At 52.2% G+C, this 14,636-nt stretch overlaps 1 protein-coding gene across 2 annotated transcripts in view; it reads left to right on the top strand.

Annotated features, from left to right (window-relative positions):
* Positions 1–1,751: 1,751 nt before the first annotated feature.
* The window catches only part of LOC141084728 (sodium- and chloride-dependent creatine transporter 1-like), a 62,814-nt gene continuing 49,929 nt past the window's right edge, over positions 1,752–14,636 (top strand). The window contains exon 1 of one of the 2 annotated variants that reach the window (XM_073569601.1): positions 1,752–2,145. In XM_073569601.1, the coding sequence (XP_073425702.1) occupies positions 2,112–2,145 (34 nt within the window). In that variant the 5' untranslated portion in view covers positions 1,752–2,111. The remainder of the gene's footprint in view (positions 2,146–14,636) is intronic. The other variant, XM_073569599.1, reaches the window with a different exon arrangement.

The raw sequence follows: 14,636 nt of genomic DNA, 5'->3' as shown, positions 1-14,636 counted from the left end.
ACTGTGTACATACATTACATTACTGACCCTGAGTTACATCCTGTATTATACTCCAGAGCTGCACTCACTATTCTGCTGGTGCAGTCACTGTGTACATACATTACATTACTGACCCTGAGTTACATCCTGTATTATACTCCAGAGCTGCACTCACTATTCTCCTGGTGCAGTCACTGTGTACATACATTACTGATCCTGAGTTACATCCTGTATTATACTCCAGAGCTGCACTCACTATTCTGCTGGTGCAGTCACTGTGTACATTACATTACTGATCCTGAGTTACATCCTGTATTATACTCCAGAGCTGCACTCACTATTCTGCTGGTGCAGTCACTGTGTACATACATTACATTACTGATCCTGAGTTACCTCCTGTATTATACTCCAGAGCTGCACTCACTATTCTGCTGGTGCAGTCACTGTGTACATACATTACATTACTGACCCTGAGTTACATCCTGTATTATACTCCAGAGCTGCACTCACTATTCTGCTGGTGCAGTCACTGTGTACATACATTACATTACTGACCCTGAGTTACATCCTGTATTATACTCCAGAGCTGCACTCACTATTCTCCTGGTGCAGTCACTGTGTACATACATTACTGATCCTGAGTTACATCCTGTATTATACTCCAGAGCTGCACTCACTATTCTGCTGGTGCAGTCACTGTGTACATTACATTACTGATCCTGAGTTACATCCTGTATTATACTCCAGAGCTGCACTCACTATTCTGCTGGTGCAGTCACTGTGTACATACATTACATTACTGATCCTGAGTTACCTCCTGTATTATACTCCAGAGCTGCACTCACTATTCTGCTGGTGCAGTCACTGTGTACATACATTACATTACTGACCCTGAGTTACATCCTGTATTATACTCCAGAGCTGCACTCACTATTCTGCTGGTGCAGTCACTGTGTACATACATTACATTACTGACCCTGAGTTACATCCTGTATTATACTCCAGAGCTGCACTCACTATTCTCCTGGTGCAGTCACTGTGTACATACATTACTGATCCTGAGTTACATCCTGTATTATACTCCAGAGCTGCACTCACTATTGTGCTGGTGCAGTCACTGTGTACATACATTACATTACTGATCCTGAGTTACATCCTGTATTATATTCCAGAGCTGCACTCACTATTCTGCTGGTGCAGTCACTGTGTACATACATTACATTACTGATCCTGAGTTACCTCCTGTATTATACTCCAGAGCTGCACTCACTATTCTGCTGGTGCAGTCACTGTGTACATACATTACATTACTGACCCTGAGTTACATCCTGTATTATCCTCCAGAGCTGCACTCACTATTCTGCTGGTGCAGTCACTGTGTACATACATTACATTACTGACCCTGAGTTACATCCTGTATTATACTCCAGAGCTGCACTCACTATTCTCCTGGTGCAGTCACTGTGTACATACATTACTGATCCTGAGTTACATCCTGTATTATACTCCAGAGCTGCACTCACTATTCTGCTGGTGCAGTCACTGTGTACATACATTACATTACTGATCCTGTACTACTTGTGTTGTCCCTGACACATGACGTTGCTCCTTCTATATGATCCTCTGGAGCCCCCAGTCTCAGTGCTGTGCCCCCAGTGTCAGTGCCGCTCAGCAGGTGCATGTGTTGATGCTTCTCCAGCAGCAGCTGAGGCTCCAGCCAATCACAGGCGTTGTGGGCGGGGCCGCGCATCCCGTATTTCTGCGCGCTCTTTGGAGCCGGTGCTCAGTCCGCCGGTGGCCGCCGTGTGATGGAGATCTCCCGCACTTTCCGCCGCTCTTCCCAACCGTGACCGCGCTCTCCCGGCAGCTGGCCGCTTGCTGACGCTTCATTCACACGTTCTGAATCTTCATCAATGCGGTTCTTCCGACTCACCTTCAAGTGCTTTGTGGATTGTTTCTGAGCCCCCTCCCCCGCTCCCCGAGGGTCTCTCTGTCGTTTTATTTTTTTTTTTAATCATTATAATTTTCTTTTTTTCTAAAAAAAAAAAAAAGACAATATATTTTTTATTTGTTGCGAAAAATAAATCTAAAAAGAAAAAAACCTAAGAATCGAGACGAGACCTCCGCCGACAATGCGGAGCGTGACGACGAAAGAGAAGAGCGCAGGTATGTGATGTCCGCGCCCCTCCCCCGCCGAGACCCCCACGCCCCGCCCGGCCGCCTGCCGGTCACTGTCCCACCTGCTCCGATACTCCCCTGGGGAACCCCGCGGAGCAGAGGTGGGGGGTCTGAGCTAGCGGCGGCGCTCCGTTCACATCGTCCGTCCAGTCCTCGTGTGTCCTCCATAGCTCTTCTTGTCAGAGGTGAACTCGCCGTCATCCGTCCGCTCCGTCATCCGTCCGCTCCGTCATCCGTCCGCTCCGTCATCCGTCCTGCGCACATAGCGGTATTCCTTCTCTTCAGATGGCCGCTATAAGGCTCCCGTCAGCGCAGACCCCGCCGCGCTTCATTGAGGACCCCGTCTGTCGTGCACCCTCCTCCTTTTTTGTGGCGTAGCAGTGACAGCGGCACAACCCTCCCGGCCGGCGCTGCTCTCTGGCTGTCGAGTCTACGTGCCGCACAATAGAGCTCCCATCCCCCCGCCGGCCGCTCTGCACCATCTTTGGCTCCGTACGACATCCATATAACGGTGCGGACGGAGGGAGACGTCGATCACATCCACGGTGTAGTGCACGGCTGTCGTAGACGTGTGCGCGTGTAGTGGCGCGTTACACAGTGCAGGGTATATCGCTGCGGTGTCACCTGAAGCCTCATCTGCCATTTATAAGGTCTTCAGTTGCAGAGGGGATGTGGCCCCCCCCCCCCAGGCTCTGGGGATGTGGCCCCCCCCCCCCAGGCTCTGGGGATGTGGCCCCCCCCCACAGGCTCTGGGGACCACTGAAGCTTTTTGTACCCACTATAGTTTTTCCTGTGTTCAGGGATGCGTCTATCAAGGTCTCCATGTAGACGATGCTGACCCCAAATAACAATTTTGGCTCTGCTACATCTGCACATGTGGTCCATGGAGGGGTGAGCTTACATGTAGAGATGTAGCAGAGCAGAAGCAGATACTGATGAAGATTCTTTCTGCCGGTAGCGATGTATGATGATGTGACGTTATCTGACCAACCCTGCTCTACTACATTTGACATGCTCCCTGTTATATCCAACACTCAACTCTACTACATCCGACAGACTTGGCTGTACTGCGCCCAACAAGCTCTGCTCAGTCTCTGTGGGTTTTCGGTTTTCCTTCCCAGGGGCATTTCCAGTTTGCTTCCTGGGGGGCTTGTTGTGCCCTCCCAGATCTCCCCCCCCTGCTTCCTGGCGCATGCCCCCCGCCACTTGTGCCGCTGCTTACTGCCCCATATAATATCAGAGTAAGGTTTGGGAATGTTTAATGAGGGGGCACAAGACCCCGTGCTCTGCCCCTTCCTCCTTAGTGTCAGCTCTTCAGGAGGGCGGCGGGCAGTGCCAATGCTTCCAGCGTGACAGCAGCAGGCACAAGGCACCAACAAAACATTTGTAACGCTGCCAGCGTCAGTCTTATTCATTGATTTCCATGAAAGGAAATGAGAAGTCTGGCAAATCTCAAAGAGAAGGGGCGCCACCTCCAGAGCCCGGGGAGACGGGCACTGGTGAGGGAGCAGACGTGGAGCCCAGGCTTAATGTACAGACTGGTAGGAAAGGGTTAATCATGGCTGAATCGCCTGTGATGTGAGGAGGATCCACGTGTAGAAATGAAGTGGCTATGTCTGATCCTGGGAAAGCTGAGTGACGACAAACCTCCGAACTTTTAAAAATAAGGAAGAGGAACGCATGCTATAAGCCGATGTAGTAAGATGCCCCCAAGGTGCCCACTACACTGTGTGATGCCCCCCACAGTGTGCAGGCGTAACACACTCAGCTCTGCTATGCAGACATTAGGCTCTAGCACACACATCTTTCCTGCTCCTCTTCACCACCACCTAGTCACATGACCTGATAAGGTCACATGACCCAGTGGTCCTGGTGGGACAGTCAGTCTTTACATAGATTGAACGGTGAAGGAATGCTGTTTCCCTGTTCCAACATTATTTTAACCTGTATCTGTGACCACGGGGCATATTCAAGACCATCCCGCTGGCTCCTAGTCCCTGGCGTATAGGGGGTCTGGCATCGCCCTAGTCCCTGGCGTATAGGGGGCTTGACATCTCCCTAGTCCCTGGCGTATAGGGGAGTCTGGCATCGCCCTAGTCCCTGGCGTATAGGGGGTGTGACGTCACCCTAGTGTAGGGGGTCTGGCATCGCCCTAGTCCCTGGTGTGTAGACAAAACTGAAGATAAAAACTTAATAAGCAAATACCCTGCAGTGAATAAACAACAATAGTGTGTGAAAATATAGGGTGCTTAGTTAACATAATTTTTTGATAGAAAAAATGTTAACAGCCTTCCCACCGCGTCAAGGTGACCCTTTTCGGGATGGTCCTATGCTGTAATATAAACCTTACTCAAGTGACGTAATGTTAATAAGAGCTGAGAAGGACTGAAACCCGGCTAGTGGGCATGTAGCCGTGCAGAACTACATTTATAGCACACTACATGCACACCAACCTGTATTGCAGATCATCTCGGGGGTTTTTTTTTGTTTTTGTATCCTGTGCATAAAAAGGTTTGTTCTGCTTTTTATTTGAGCTGGACATTATTCATATACTTCCCCCTTTGCTGCATGTCCACTAACTTGGTTTCAGTCGTTCTCGGGCCTTATCCACATTCATGCAACTTGACAAATGGTAAGGTTTTAACATTCGAGATTTGGACTTTCCTAAATGGGGTCACCGTGACGTGGTGGGATGGCTTTTACCCGCGGGTTGCAGGGGCCCAGGCGGGTTTCCCGCGGGTTGCAGGGGCCCAGGGGGTTTGCATCTCGGTGTAATAGGAGGATAGGGATGTAAATGGTCGGGGGAGGGAGATGTATGTCGAAGGACGACGCAGGCGAGGGAGGACGGTCTTTCTTCTTGCTCGCGTTGCGTGCATTTTGTTTTATTCATTGAGAGGAAACGGAGTGAAATAATTGTAAGAATCTGCGTCTCCGGCAATTCATCCCCTTGGTAACAAGATAAATGACGTGTCCAAGGCCAGGGAGCGGGGGCGCTGCGTCTCTACCCATTGATCCTACAGAAATAATCGTATACTGACTGTAGAGTCGTCTCCAGCCTGCATTTTGTAACACCCAGGGTCCTAGTTTTAGGGGCTTCAGCTCCGTGATCCGGTGATTGAAACCATAATATTTATACTTGTGAATGGCCGAACAAGAAGCTCATTGTCTGCAGAAAGCGGCCGCGCCGTGCCAACCATTGTGTGCGGGCCACTATGTAGTCTTCCACTATGCTGCCTGCTCGCCTCTTTTACATGGGGGGGGGGGGGGGGCAAGGCCGATTGTGGGGGTCTGTAATGGGGACGCTTCCTGTTATTTTCTTACACTATGGTGTAATTTGTTTTCTGGTTGTCGGCATTGCCTCAGAGTGGCGTTGTACAGTACATTTTCTTATGGTGGTGGCATTTTTTTTTTTTTTTTGCCGGCTCTTATGACCCTTCTTGTAGCCACCTTTTTTGTTTACACAAAGGACCCTAAAATAGGACGCCCTATGGTAATGAGGGTTTTAGGAAAAAGTCCCTTTGTTACACGACATATGATGGAAGTTGTAATGGGAGGCATATGGCGGTATAGTATGGCCCTATACGCTCTGTGCATGATACAACACAAATCTGAAGCTCTGAAGTCGTGTAGCTCGCGGTGGCTTTTCTGAAGGTCTTGTCTTGTGACATGAAAAAGCGAGCGCATCCCCAGTGTCATCTAGTGTCGTGTACGGCTGACTGCATCTAATTCTACAAGACGAGGGCGGTAGGATGGCTCCGTGGTTGACACCGCTGCCCTACAGCACTGGATCCAGCGGCATCGTAACATCCTGAGCTTAAATGGTCTCCTTCAGGGCTTCTGATTGGAAATTGTAAAATTTTAGTTTGGCTAATGGCAGAAACAAAATGGTGTAAATGGTAAATCCATAATATTACATTATGAGGAACTTAGTGAGTGTATACATGCATTACATCCTATATTATACTGAAGAGCTGCACTCACTATTCTGCTGGTGTAGTCACTGTGTACATACATTACATTACTGATCCTGAGTTACATCCTGTATTATACCCCAGAGCTGCACTCACTATTCTGCTGGTGTAGTCACTGTGTACATACATTACTGATCCCGAGTTACATCCTATATTATACCCCAGAGCTTCACTCACTATTCTGCTGGTGCAGTCACTGTGCACATACATTACATTACTGATCCTGAGTTACATCCTGTATTATACCCCAGAGCTGCACTCACTATTCTGCTGGTGTAGTCACTGTGTACATACATTACATTACTGATTCTGAGTTACATCGTGTATTACACCCCAGAGCTGCACTCACTATTCTGCTGGTGCAGTCACTGTGCTCATACATTACTGATCCTGAGTTACATCCTGTATTATACTCCAGAGCTGCACTCACTATTCTGCTGTTGTAGTCACTGTGTACATAGATTACATTACTGATCCTGAGTTACATCCTGTATTATACTCCAGAGCCGCACTCACTATTCTGCTGGTGCAGTCACATGACATTACTGATCCTGAGTTATATCCTGTATTGTACCCCAGAGCTGCACTCACTATTCTGCTGTTGTAGTCACTGTCTACATACATTACATTACTGATCCTGAGTTACATCCTTTATTATACTCCAGAGCTGCACTCACTATTCTGCTGGTGCAGTCACATGACATTACTGAACCTGAGTTATATCCTGTATTGTACCCCAGAGCTGCACTCACTATTCTGCTGTACATGTAAAACAATACTGATCCGGAGTTACATCCTTTAGTATACCCCAGAGCTGTGAGCAATGGAAACCATCAGCAAGCTGGGAGACATGTACCCCACCTGGATCTCGGCAGGCCCCTGCAGTCCTCTGTATATACTGTCGCTGGTAGTAGTGAGTGATTACTATATTATGGAATTACTAGTTCTGCAAATTCCTAAAGTTTTGGGTGATTACAGATGAGGCGCATTTAAAGGTGCAGCGTCCCTTGTAACTTCCCCATCCGTTATCAGAGCTGCAGGTGACTGTGTCAGGAGGCGGCGGACACAATATTCGACTGTTCGGTGGAGTCTACATGTGAGCGCCTGTAAATGTCGTCTTTGTGCCCACACGTTGCAGGGCATAGGAGGTGCCAGCAGACGTCAGCTCTTTCATTCCGTTTGTCTCCTGAACAAAGCCGTTTTCTTCCTCTATGTGAACATAAAACATTTGTGTTTTGCTCATAATGGAGGAGTACACACCGCGCCACGTGTCAGCAAGGCTCCAGATCAACAAGAATCCCTTTAAATAACATTCTAGATATCTGCAACCGCCACCAGGGGGAGCACAAGAGATTAGGATGTATATAGGCCAGTATGCAGCGAGTTCTTGTGCTCCCCCCTAGTGGTGGCTGTGGGCAGCTAGGTTTGTACAACTTCTCTTTACGTCTTTGCAGCTTTGTTTCAGAGCCGGGGGCTTCAGCTTTCAGCTGCATTTTCGGTTGCTCCTTAAATATTCATGGTAATAATATAATATCCCGTGTAAACGATGGCTGCGGTTTAGCTGTAATCTTTTATTCATTTTGCTCTGACTGGCTGCCAGACTGAATGTTCTCTGCATTGCTGCCATTACTGTTATCTGGGGATTGCCTTCTGTGTGTCTGGAGAAAAGATATTAAATTTAGATGGATGTTGGGCTCACCTCCTACCAGCCACTACATTGTAATAAACACCTCTGAGGATACGGTTAATAAGAGCTTTAAAGGGGCGCTCTAGTGGAGGTAATCACCTGTATCATAGTCTCCAGCACCTGCCTACATGACTCCAGGGTTGGCCCACAGTGTGGAGGGAAGAAAGTCCCTGCTCTGAGAGTGAAGAGGAGACTAGCGCACCCCACGGCAATTTACCGTATATCTCACTAGTACCCCAACTTCACTCACACAGAAACATTGCTCCTAGTGAAATCCACTAGTGCTCCCACTCAGGGTGGTATCTTCTCATGGCCCCAAAAGTTTTCTTTTATACAGTATGATGCCCCCACAGTATCCCCCAGAAAGAGTATAAAAGGCTACCCACAAAAAGATTCCTCACAGCCACTCGAACAGTATGATGCCCCCATAGTACCCCATACATGCAGTATGCCGCCTCCACAACCCCATAGAACATTCCCCCACACGTATGATTCCGTATAGACCCCCCTACAGCGTATGATGTCCCCACACACAGTACAATACTCAGTCTCCCACAAACAGTATATTGCCCCCCTCAATCGCAGTGTAATGCAACTACAGCCACCACACAGTAACATTTACCCCTACGCAGTATGATGCCCCCCAGTTTTTCACACATTTTGGTGCCCTCCACAGTTCCTCACATTGATGCCCCCTGCAGTTCCTCACACACAGTATGATGCCCCCCACAGTTCCTCACACAGGATGATGTTCCTCACGCGCAGTATGATGCCCCCCCACAGTTCCTCACACGCAGTATGATGCCCCCCCACAGTTCCTCACACGCAGTATGATGCCCCCCCACAGTTCCTCACACGCAGTATGATGCCCCCCACAGTTCCTTACACTGGATGATGTTCCTCACACGCAGTATGATGCCCCCCCCACAGTTCCTCACACGCAGTATGATGCCCCCCCACAGTTCCTCACACGCAGTATGATGCCCCCCACAGTTCCTTACACTGGATGATGTTCCTCACACGCAGTATGATGCCCCCCCCACAGTTCCTCACACGCAGTATGATGCCCCCCCACAGTTCCTCACACGCAGTATGATGCCCCCCACAGTTCCTTACACTGGATGATGTTCCTCACGCGCAGTATGATGCCCCCCCACAGTTCCTCACACGCAGTATGATGCCCCCCCACAGTTCCTCACACGCAGCATGATGCCCCCCACAGTTCCTTACACAGGATGATGCCCCCCCACAGTTCCTCACACGCAGTATGATGCCCCCCCACAGTTCCTTACACAGGATGATGTTCCTCACACGCAGTATGATGCCCCCCCACAGTTCCTCACACGCAGTATGATGCCCCCCCACAGTTCCTCACACGCAGTATGATGCCCCCCCACAGTTCCTCACACGCAGTATGATGCCCCTCCACAGTTCCTCACACGCAGTATGATGCCCCTCCACAGTTCCTCACACGCAGTATGATGCCCCCCCACAGTTCCTCACACGCAGTATGATGCCCCCCCACAGTTCCTCACACGCAGTATGATGCCCCCCCACAGTTCCTCACACGCAGTATGATGTTCCTCACACGCAGGATGATATTCCTCACACGCAGGATGATATTCCTCACACGCAGGATGATGCCCCCCCACAGTTCCTCACACGCAGGATGATATTCCTCACACGCAGGATGATGCCCCCCCACAGTTCCTCACACGCAGGATGATGCCCCCCCACAGTTCCTCACACGCAGGATGATGCCCCCCCACAGTTCCTCACACGCAGGATGATATTCCTCACACGCAGGATGATGCCCCCCCACAGTTCCTCACACGCAGGATGATGCCCCCCCACAGTTCCTCACACGCAGGATGATGCCCCCCCACAGTTCCTCACACGCAGGATGATGCCCCCCCACAGTTCCTCACACGCAGGATGATGCCCCCCCACAGTTCCTCACACGCAGGATGATGCCCCCCCACAGTTCCTCACACGCAGGATGATGCCCCCCCACAGTTCCTCACACGCAGGATGATGCCCCCCCACAGTTCCTCACACGCAGGATGATGGCCCCCCACAGTTCCTCACACGCAGGATGATATTCCTCACACGCAGGATGATGCCCCCCCCACAGTTCCTCACACGCAGGATGATGCCCCCCCCACAGTTCCTCACACGCAGGATGATGCCCCCCCCACAGTTCCTCACACGCAGGATGATGCCCCCCCCACAGTTCCTCACACGCAGGATGATGCCCCCCCACAGTTCCTCACACGCAGGATGATGCCCCCCCACAGTTCCTCACACGCAGGATGATGCCCCCCCACAGTTCCTCACACGCAGGATGATGGCCCCCCACAGTTCCTCACACGCAGGATGATATTCCTCACACGCAGGATGATGCCCCCCCACAGTTCCTCACACGCAGGATGATGCCCCCCCCACAGTTCCTCACACGCAGGATGATGCCCCCCCCCACAGTTCCTCACACGCAGGATGATGCCCCCCCCCACAGTTCCTCACACGCAGGATGATGCCCCCCCCACAGTTCCTCACACGCAGGATGATGCCCCCCCCACAGTTCCTCACACGCAGGATGATGCCCCCCCCCACAGTTCCTCACACGCAGGATGATGCCCCCCCCCACAGTTCCTCACACGCAGGATGATGCCCCCCCCACAGTTCCTCACACGCAGGATGATGCCCCCCCCACAGTTCCTCACACGCAGGATGATGCCCCCCCCACAGTTCCTCACACGCAGGATGATGCCCCCCCCCACAGTTCCTCACACGCAGGATGATGCCCCCCCCCACAGTTCCTCACACGCAGGATGATGCCCCCCCCCACAGTTCCTCACACGCAGGATGATGCCCCCCCCACAGTTCCTCACACGCAGGATGATGCCCCCCCCCACAGTTCCTCACACGCAGGATGATGCCCCCCCCCACAGTTCCTCACACGCAGGATGATGCCCCCCCCCACAGTTCCTCACACGCAGGATGATGCCCCCCCCCACAGTTCCTCACACGCAGGATGATGCCCCCCCCCACAGTTCCTCACACGCAGGATGATGCCCCCCCCCACAGTTCCTCACACGCAGGATGATGCCCCCCCCCACAGTTCCTCACACGCAGGATGATGCCCCCCCCCACAGTTCCTCACACGCAGGATGATGCCCCCCCCCACAGTTCCTCACACGCAGGATGATGCCCCCCCCCACAGTTCCTCACACGCAGGATGATGCCCCCCCCCACAGTTCCTCACACGCAGGATGATGCCCCCCCCCACAGTTCCTCACACGCAGGATGATGCCCCCCCCACAGTTCCTCACACGCAGGATGATGCCCCCCCCCACAGTTCCTCACACGCAGGATGATGCCCCCCCCCACAGTTCCTCACACGCAGGATGATGCCCCCCCCCACAGTTCCTCACACGCAGGATGATGCCCCCCCCCACAGTTCCTCACACGCAGGATGATGCCCCCCCCCCCACAGTTCCTCACACGCAGGATGATGCCCCCCCCCACAGTTCCTCACACGCAGGATGATGCCCCCCCCCACAGTTCCTCACACGCAGGATGATGCCCCCCCCCACAGTTCCTCACACGCAGGATGATGCCCCCCCCCACAGTTCCTCACACGCAGGATGATGCCCCCCCCCACAGTTCCTCACACGCAGGATGATGCCCCCCCCACAGTTCCTCACACGCAGGATGATGCCCCCCCCCACAGTTCCTCACACGCAGGATGATGCCCCCCCCACAGTTCCTCACACGCAGGATGATGCCCCCCCACAGTTCCTCACACGCAGGATGATGCCCCCCCCCACAGTTCCTCACACGCAGGATGATGCCCCCCCCCACAGTTCCTCACACGCAGGATGATGCCCCCCCCACAGTTCCTCACACGCAGGATGATGCCCCCCCACAGTTCCTCACACGCAGGATGATGCCCCCCCCACAGTTCCTCACACGCAGGATGATATTCCTCACACGCAGGATGATGCCCCCCCACAGTTCCTCACACGCAGGATGATGCCCCCCCCCCACAGTTCCTCACACGCAGGATGATGCCCCCCCCCCACAGTTCCTCACACGCAGGATGATGCCCCCCCCACAGTTCCTCACACGCAGGATGATGCCCCCCCCACAGTTCCTCACACGCAGGATGATGCCCCCCCCACAGTTCCTCACACGCAGGATGATGCCCCCCCCACAGTTCCTCACACGCAGGATGATATTCCTCACACGCAGGATGATGCCCCCCCACAGTTCCTCACACGCAGGATGATGCCCCCCCCCACAGTTCCTCACACGCAGGATGATGCCCCCCCCACAGTTCCTCACACGCAGGATGATGCCCCCCCCACAGTTCCTCACACGCAGGATGATGCCCCCCCCCACAGTTCCTCACACGCAGGATGATGCCCCCCCCCACAGTTCCTCACACGCAGGATGATGCCCCCCCCCCACAGTTCCTCACACGCAGGATGATGCCCCCCCCCCCAGTTCCTCACACGCAGGATGATGCCCCCCCCCCCACAGTTCCTCACACGCAGGATGATGCCCCCCCCCCCCCACAGTTCCTCACACGCAGGATGATGCCCCCCCCACAGTTCCTCACACGCAGGATGATGCCCCCCCCACAGTTCCTCACACGCAGGATGATGCTCCCATTAACGGTACGATAACTCTACATAATCATCCCACTTGTCTGTCCTGCTGCCAGTAACATGATCAGAAGACCCTTACAGGGTCCTCAGTCTGTACTTTACTTGCCCCCCATTGTATTCAACTATATCTGCGGTTTGAGGGTGCAGACACTGTGGAAATTGGGATAAGCCCACGACCTTCTGGGACAGTTGGAAAACTGACCTTGAGAAAGACACATCTTTGTGTCGATACGTGTGGGTCCCAGGTTCCACAAAACTCGGCTGGGTGCTTCCACTTGGGGTCTGCCTGGTATCATGGTTGGAGGCAGGGGAGATTTTTGTCTGTGCCTCCAGGGCTCCTGTGCTGGCAATGTGCTCTGATTATCTGCTGTGAGGTAATATTGGCTGCAGAAATTTGAATGTCCCAGGGTGTATGTTAACAGAGCTTGGAGTGCCATTAATAATATTTACTGATGGTTCTCTGTGTAAGGGTATGTGCACACGCTGCGGATTCTGCTGCGTTTCCGCAGCGTTTTTGGCTCTGCAGAAACGCAGCAGATTCTGCTGCGCTGTACAGTACCTTTATTTCCTATGGAAATAAAAAAAAAGCTGTGCACATGCTGCGTTTTTTTCCGCGCGGTTTTGCTGCGGTTTACAATCCGCAGCATGTCAATTGTTTGGTGCAGAAACGCTGCGGTTTTACACCTCATCCATTATGAGGTGTAAAACCGCAGATAATCCGCAGAAAAACCGCAGCACTTTGTCCTGCGGATTTCCTGCGGTTTTCTCTACAAAATCCGCAGAGACTAAAAACTACGTGGGAACATACCCTAAGGGTACGTGCACACGCTGCGGATTCCGCTGCGGATTAATCCGCACGGATTTTGCAAAAACCGCAGATAATCCGCAGGTCCAAAGACCTGCGGATTATCTGCGGTTTTGTCTGCGGTTTGGTCCTGCGGATTCACTATCTCCACAATGGTGGAGATAGGAACCCGCAGCGTTTTCCGCAGAAAGAATTGACATGCAATTCTTTCTGCGGATTCAAAACCGCAGCAAATCCGCGCGGTTTTTTCCGCAGCGTCGGCACAGCGGTTTTTTTTTTTCCCATTCAAATGAATGGTACTGTACACCGCAGCTAAAACTGCTGCGTGTCCGCAGCGGCCAGAAACGCAGCGGAATCCGCAGCGTGTGCACACAGCCTAAGCGTGCATCTAGCACATTTTGTATGTCTGACAGTATTTATTTGTAAACAGCATGCATACAGGCATCACTACTTGAAATATAATAAGCTAAGCTTTCCTACATCCATGATCTTTTTGTTACTACCAAACTTTCCTTCCTCGCCATCACCGAAACCTGGCTCACCCCTTCTGACACAGCCTCTCCTGCTGCACTTTCATATGGTGGCTTCCACCTTTCTCACACCCCCCCGCCCCAACAGCAAACATGGCAGAGGAGTTGGTTTTCTCCTGTCAGATACCTGCTCCTTCACCCCAATCCCACTGCCACCCTCTGTTACCCTCCCTTCCTTTGAGGTGCACTCTGTGCGCATCTACTCCCCCTCCAACCTCCAACTGGCTGTCATCTACCGCCCCCCAGGGCCAGCCACCACCTTCTTTGACCACTTCACCACCTGGATACTTCATTTCCTTTCCGCGGACATGCCTACTATCATCATGGGTGTCTTCAACGTCCCCATTGACACTTCCCTCTCAGCTTCCACTAAACTTCTATCTCTCACTTCCTCCTTCGGCCTCACTCAATGGTCTTCTACAGCCACCCACAAAGATGGCCACACACTGGACCTCATCTTCACCCGCCTCTGCTCCCTATCTAACCTCTCTAACTCACCTCTTCCTCTCTCTGACCACAACCTTCTCACATTCTGTTCCCTTTCCACTCCATGTCTACAATCCCCACCCCACAAACTTTCACACCCTCGCATAAATCTTAAACACCTTGACCTACACTCATTCTCTGATTCCCTCCTCCCTCTCACAGATATAAGTTCCTTACACAATGCGGATGACGCTGCTGCTCTATATAACACCACAATAGCTGTAGCTTTGGAATCTGCTGCCCCACTTACACATACCAAAGCTTGCAAAATCAACAGACAGCCCTGGCACACCAGCCTGACCAAAGAACTGAGGCGAGCTTCCAGGG

Source organism: Dendrobates tinctorius, unplaced genomic scaffold, assembly GCF_039654945.1.
Source record: "Dendrobates tinctorius isolate UK_male_01 unplaced genomic scaffold, ASM3965494v1 ptg000027l, whole genome shotgun sequence".
Lineage (NCBI taxonomy): Eukaryota > Metazoa > Chordata > Amphibia > Anura > Dendrobatidae > Dendrobates > Dendrobates tinctorius.
Note: the sequence above shows the minus strand (reverse complement) of the source record. Positions and strands in the feature narration are given on the sequence as shown.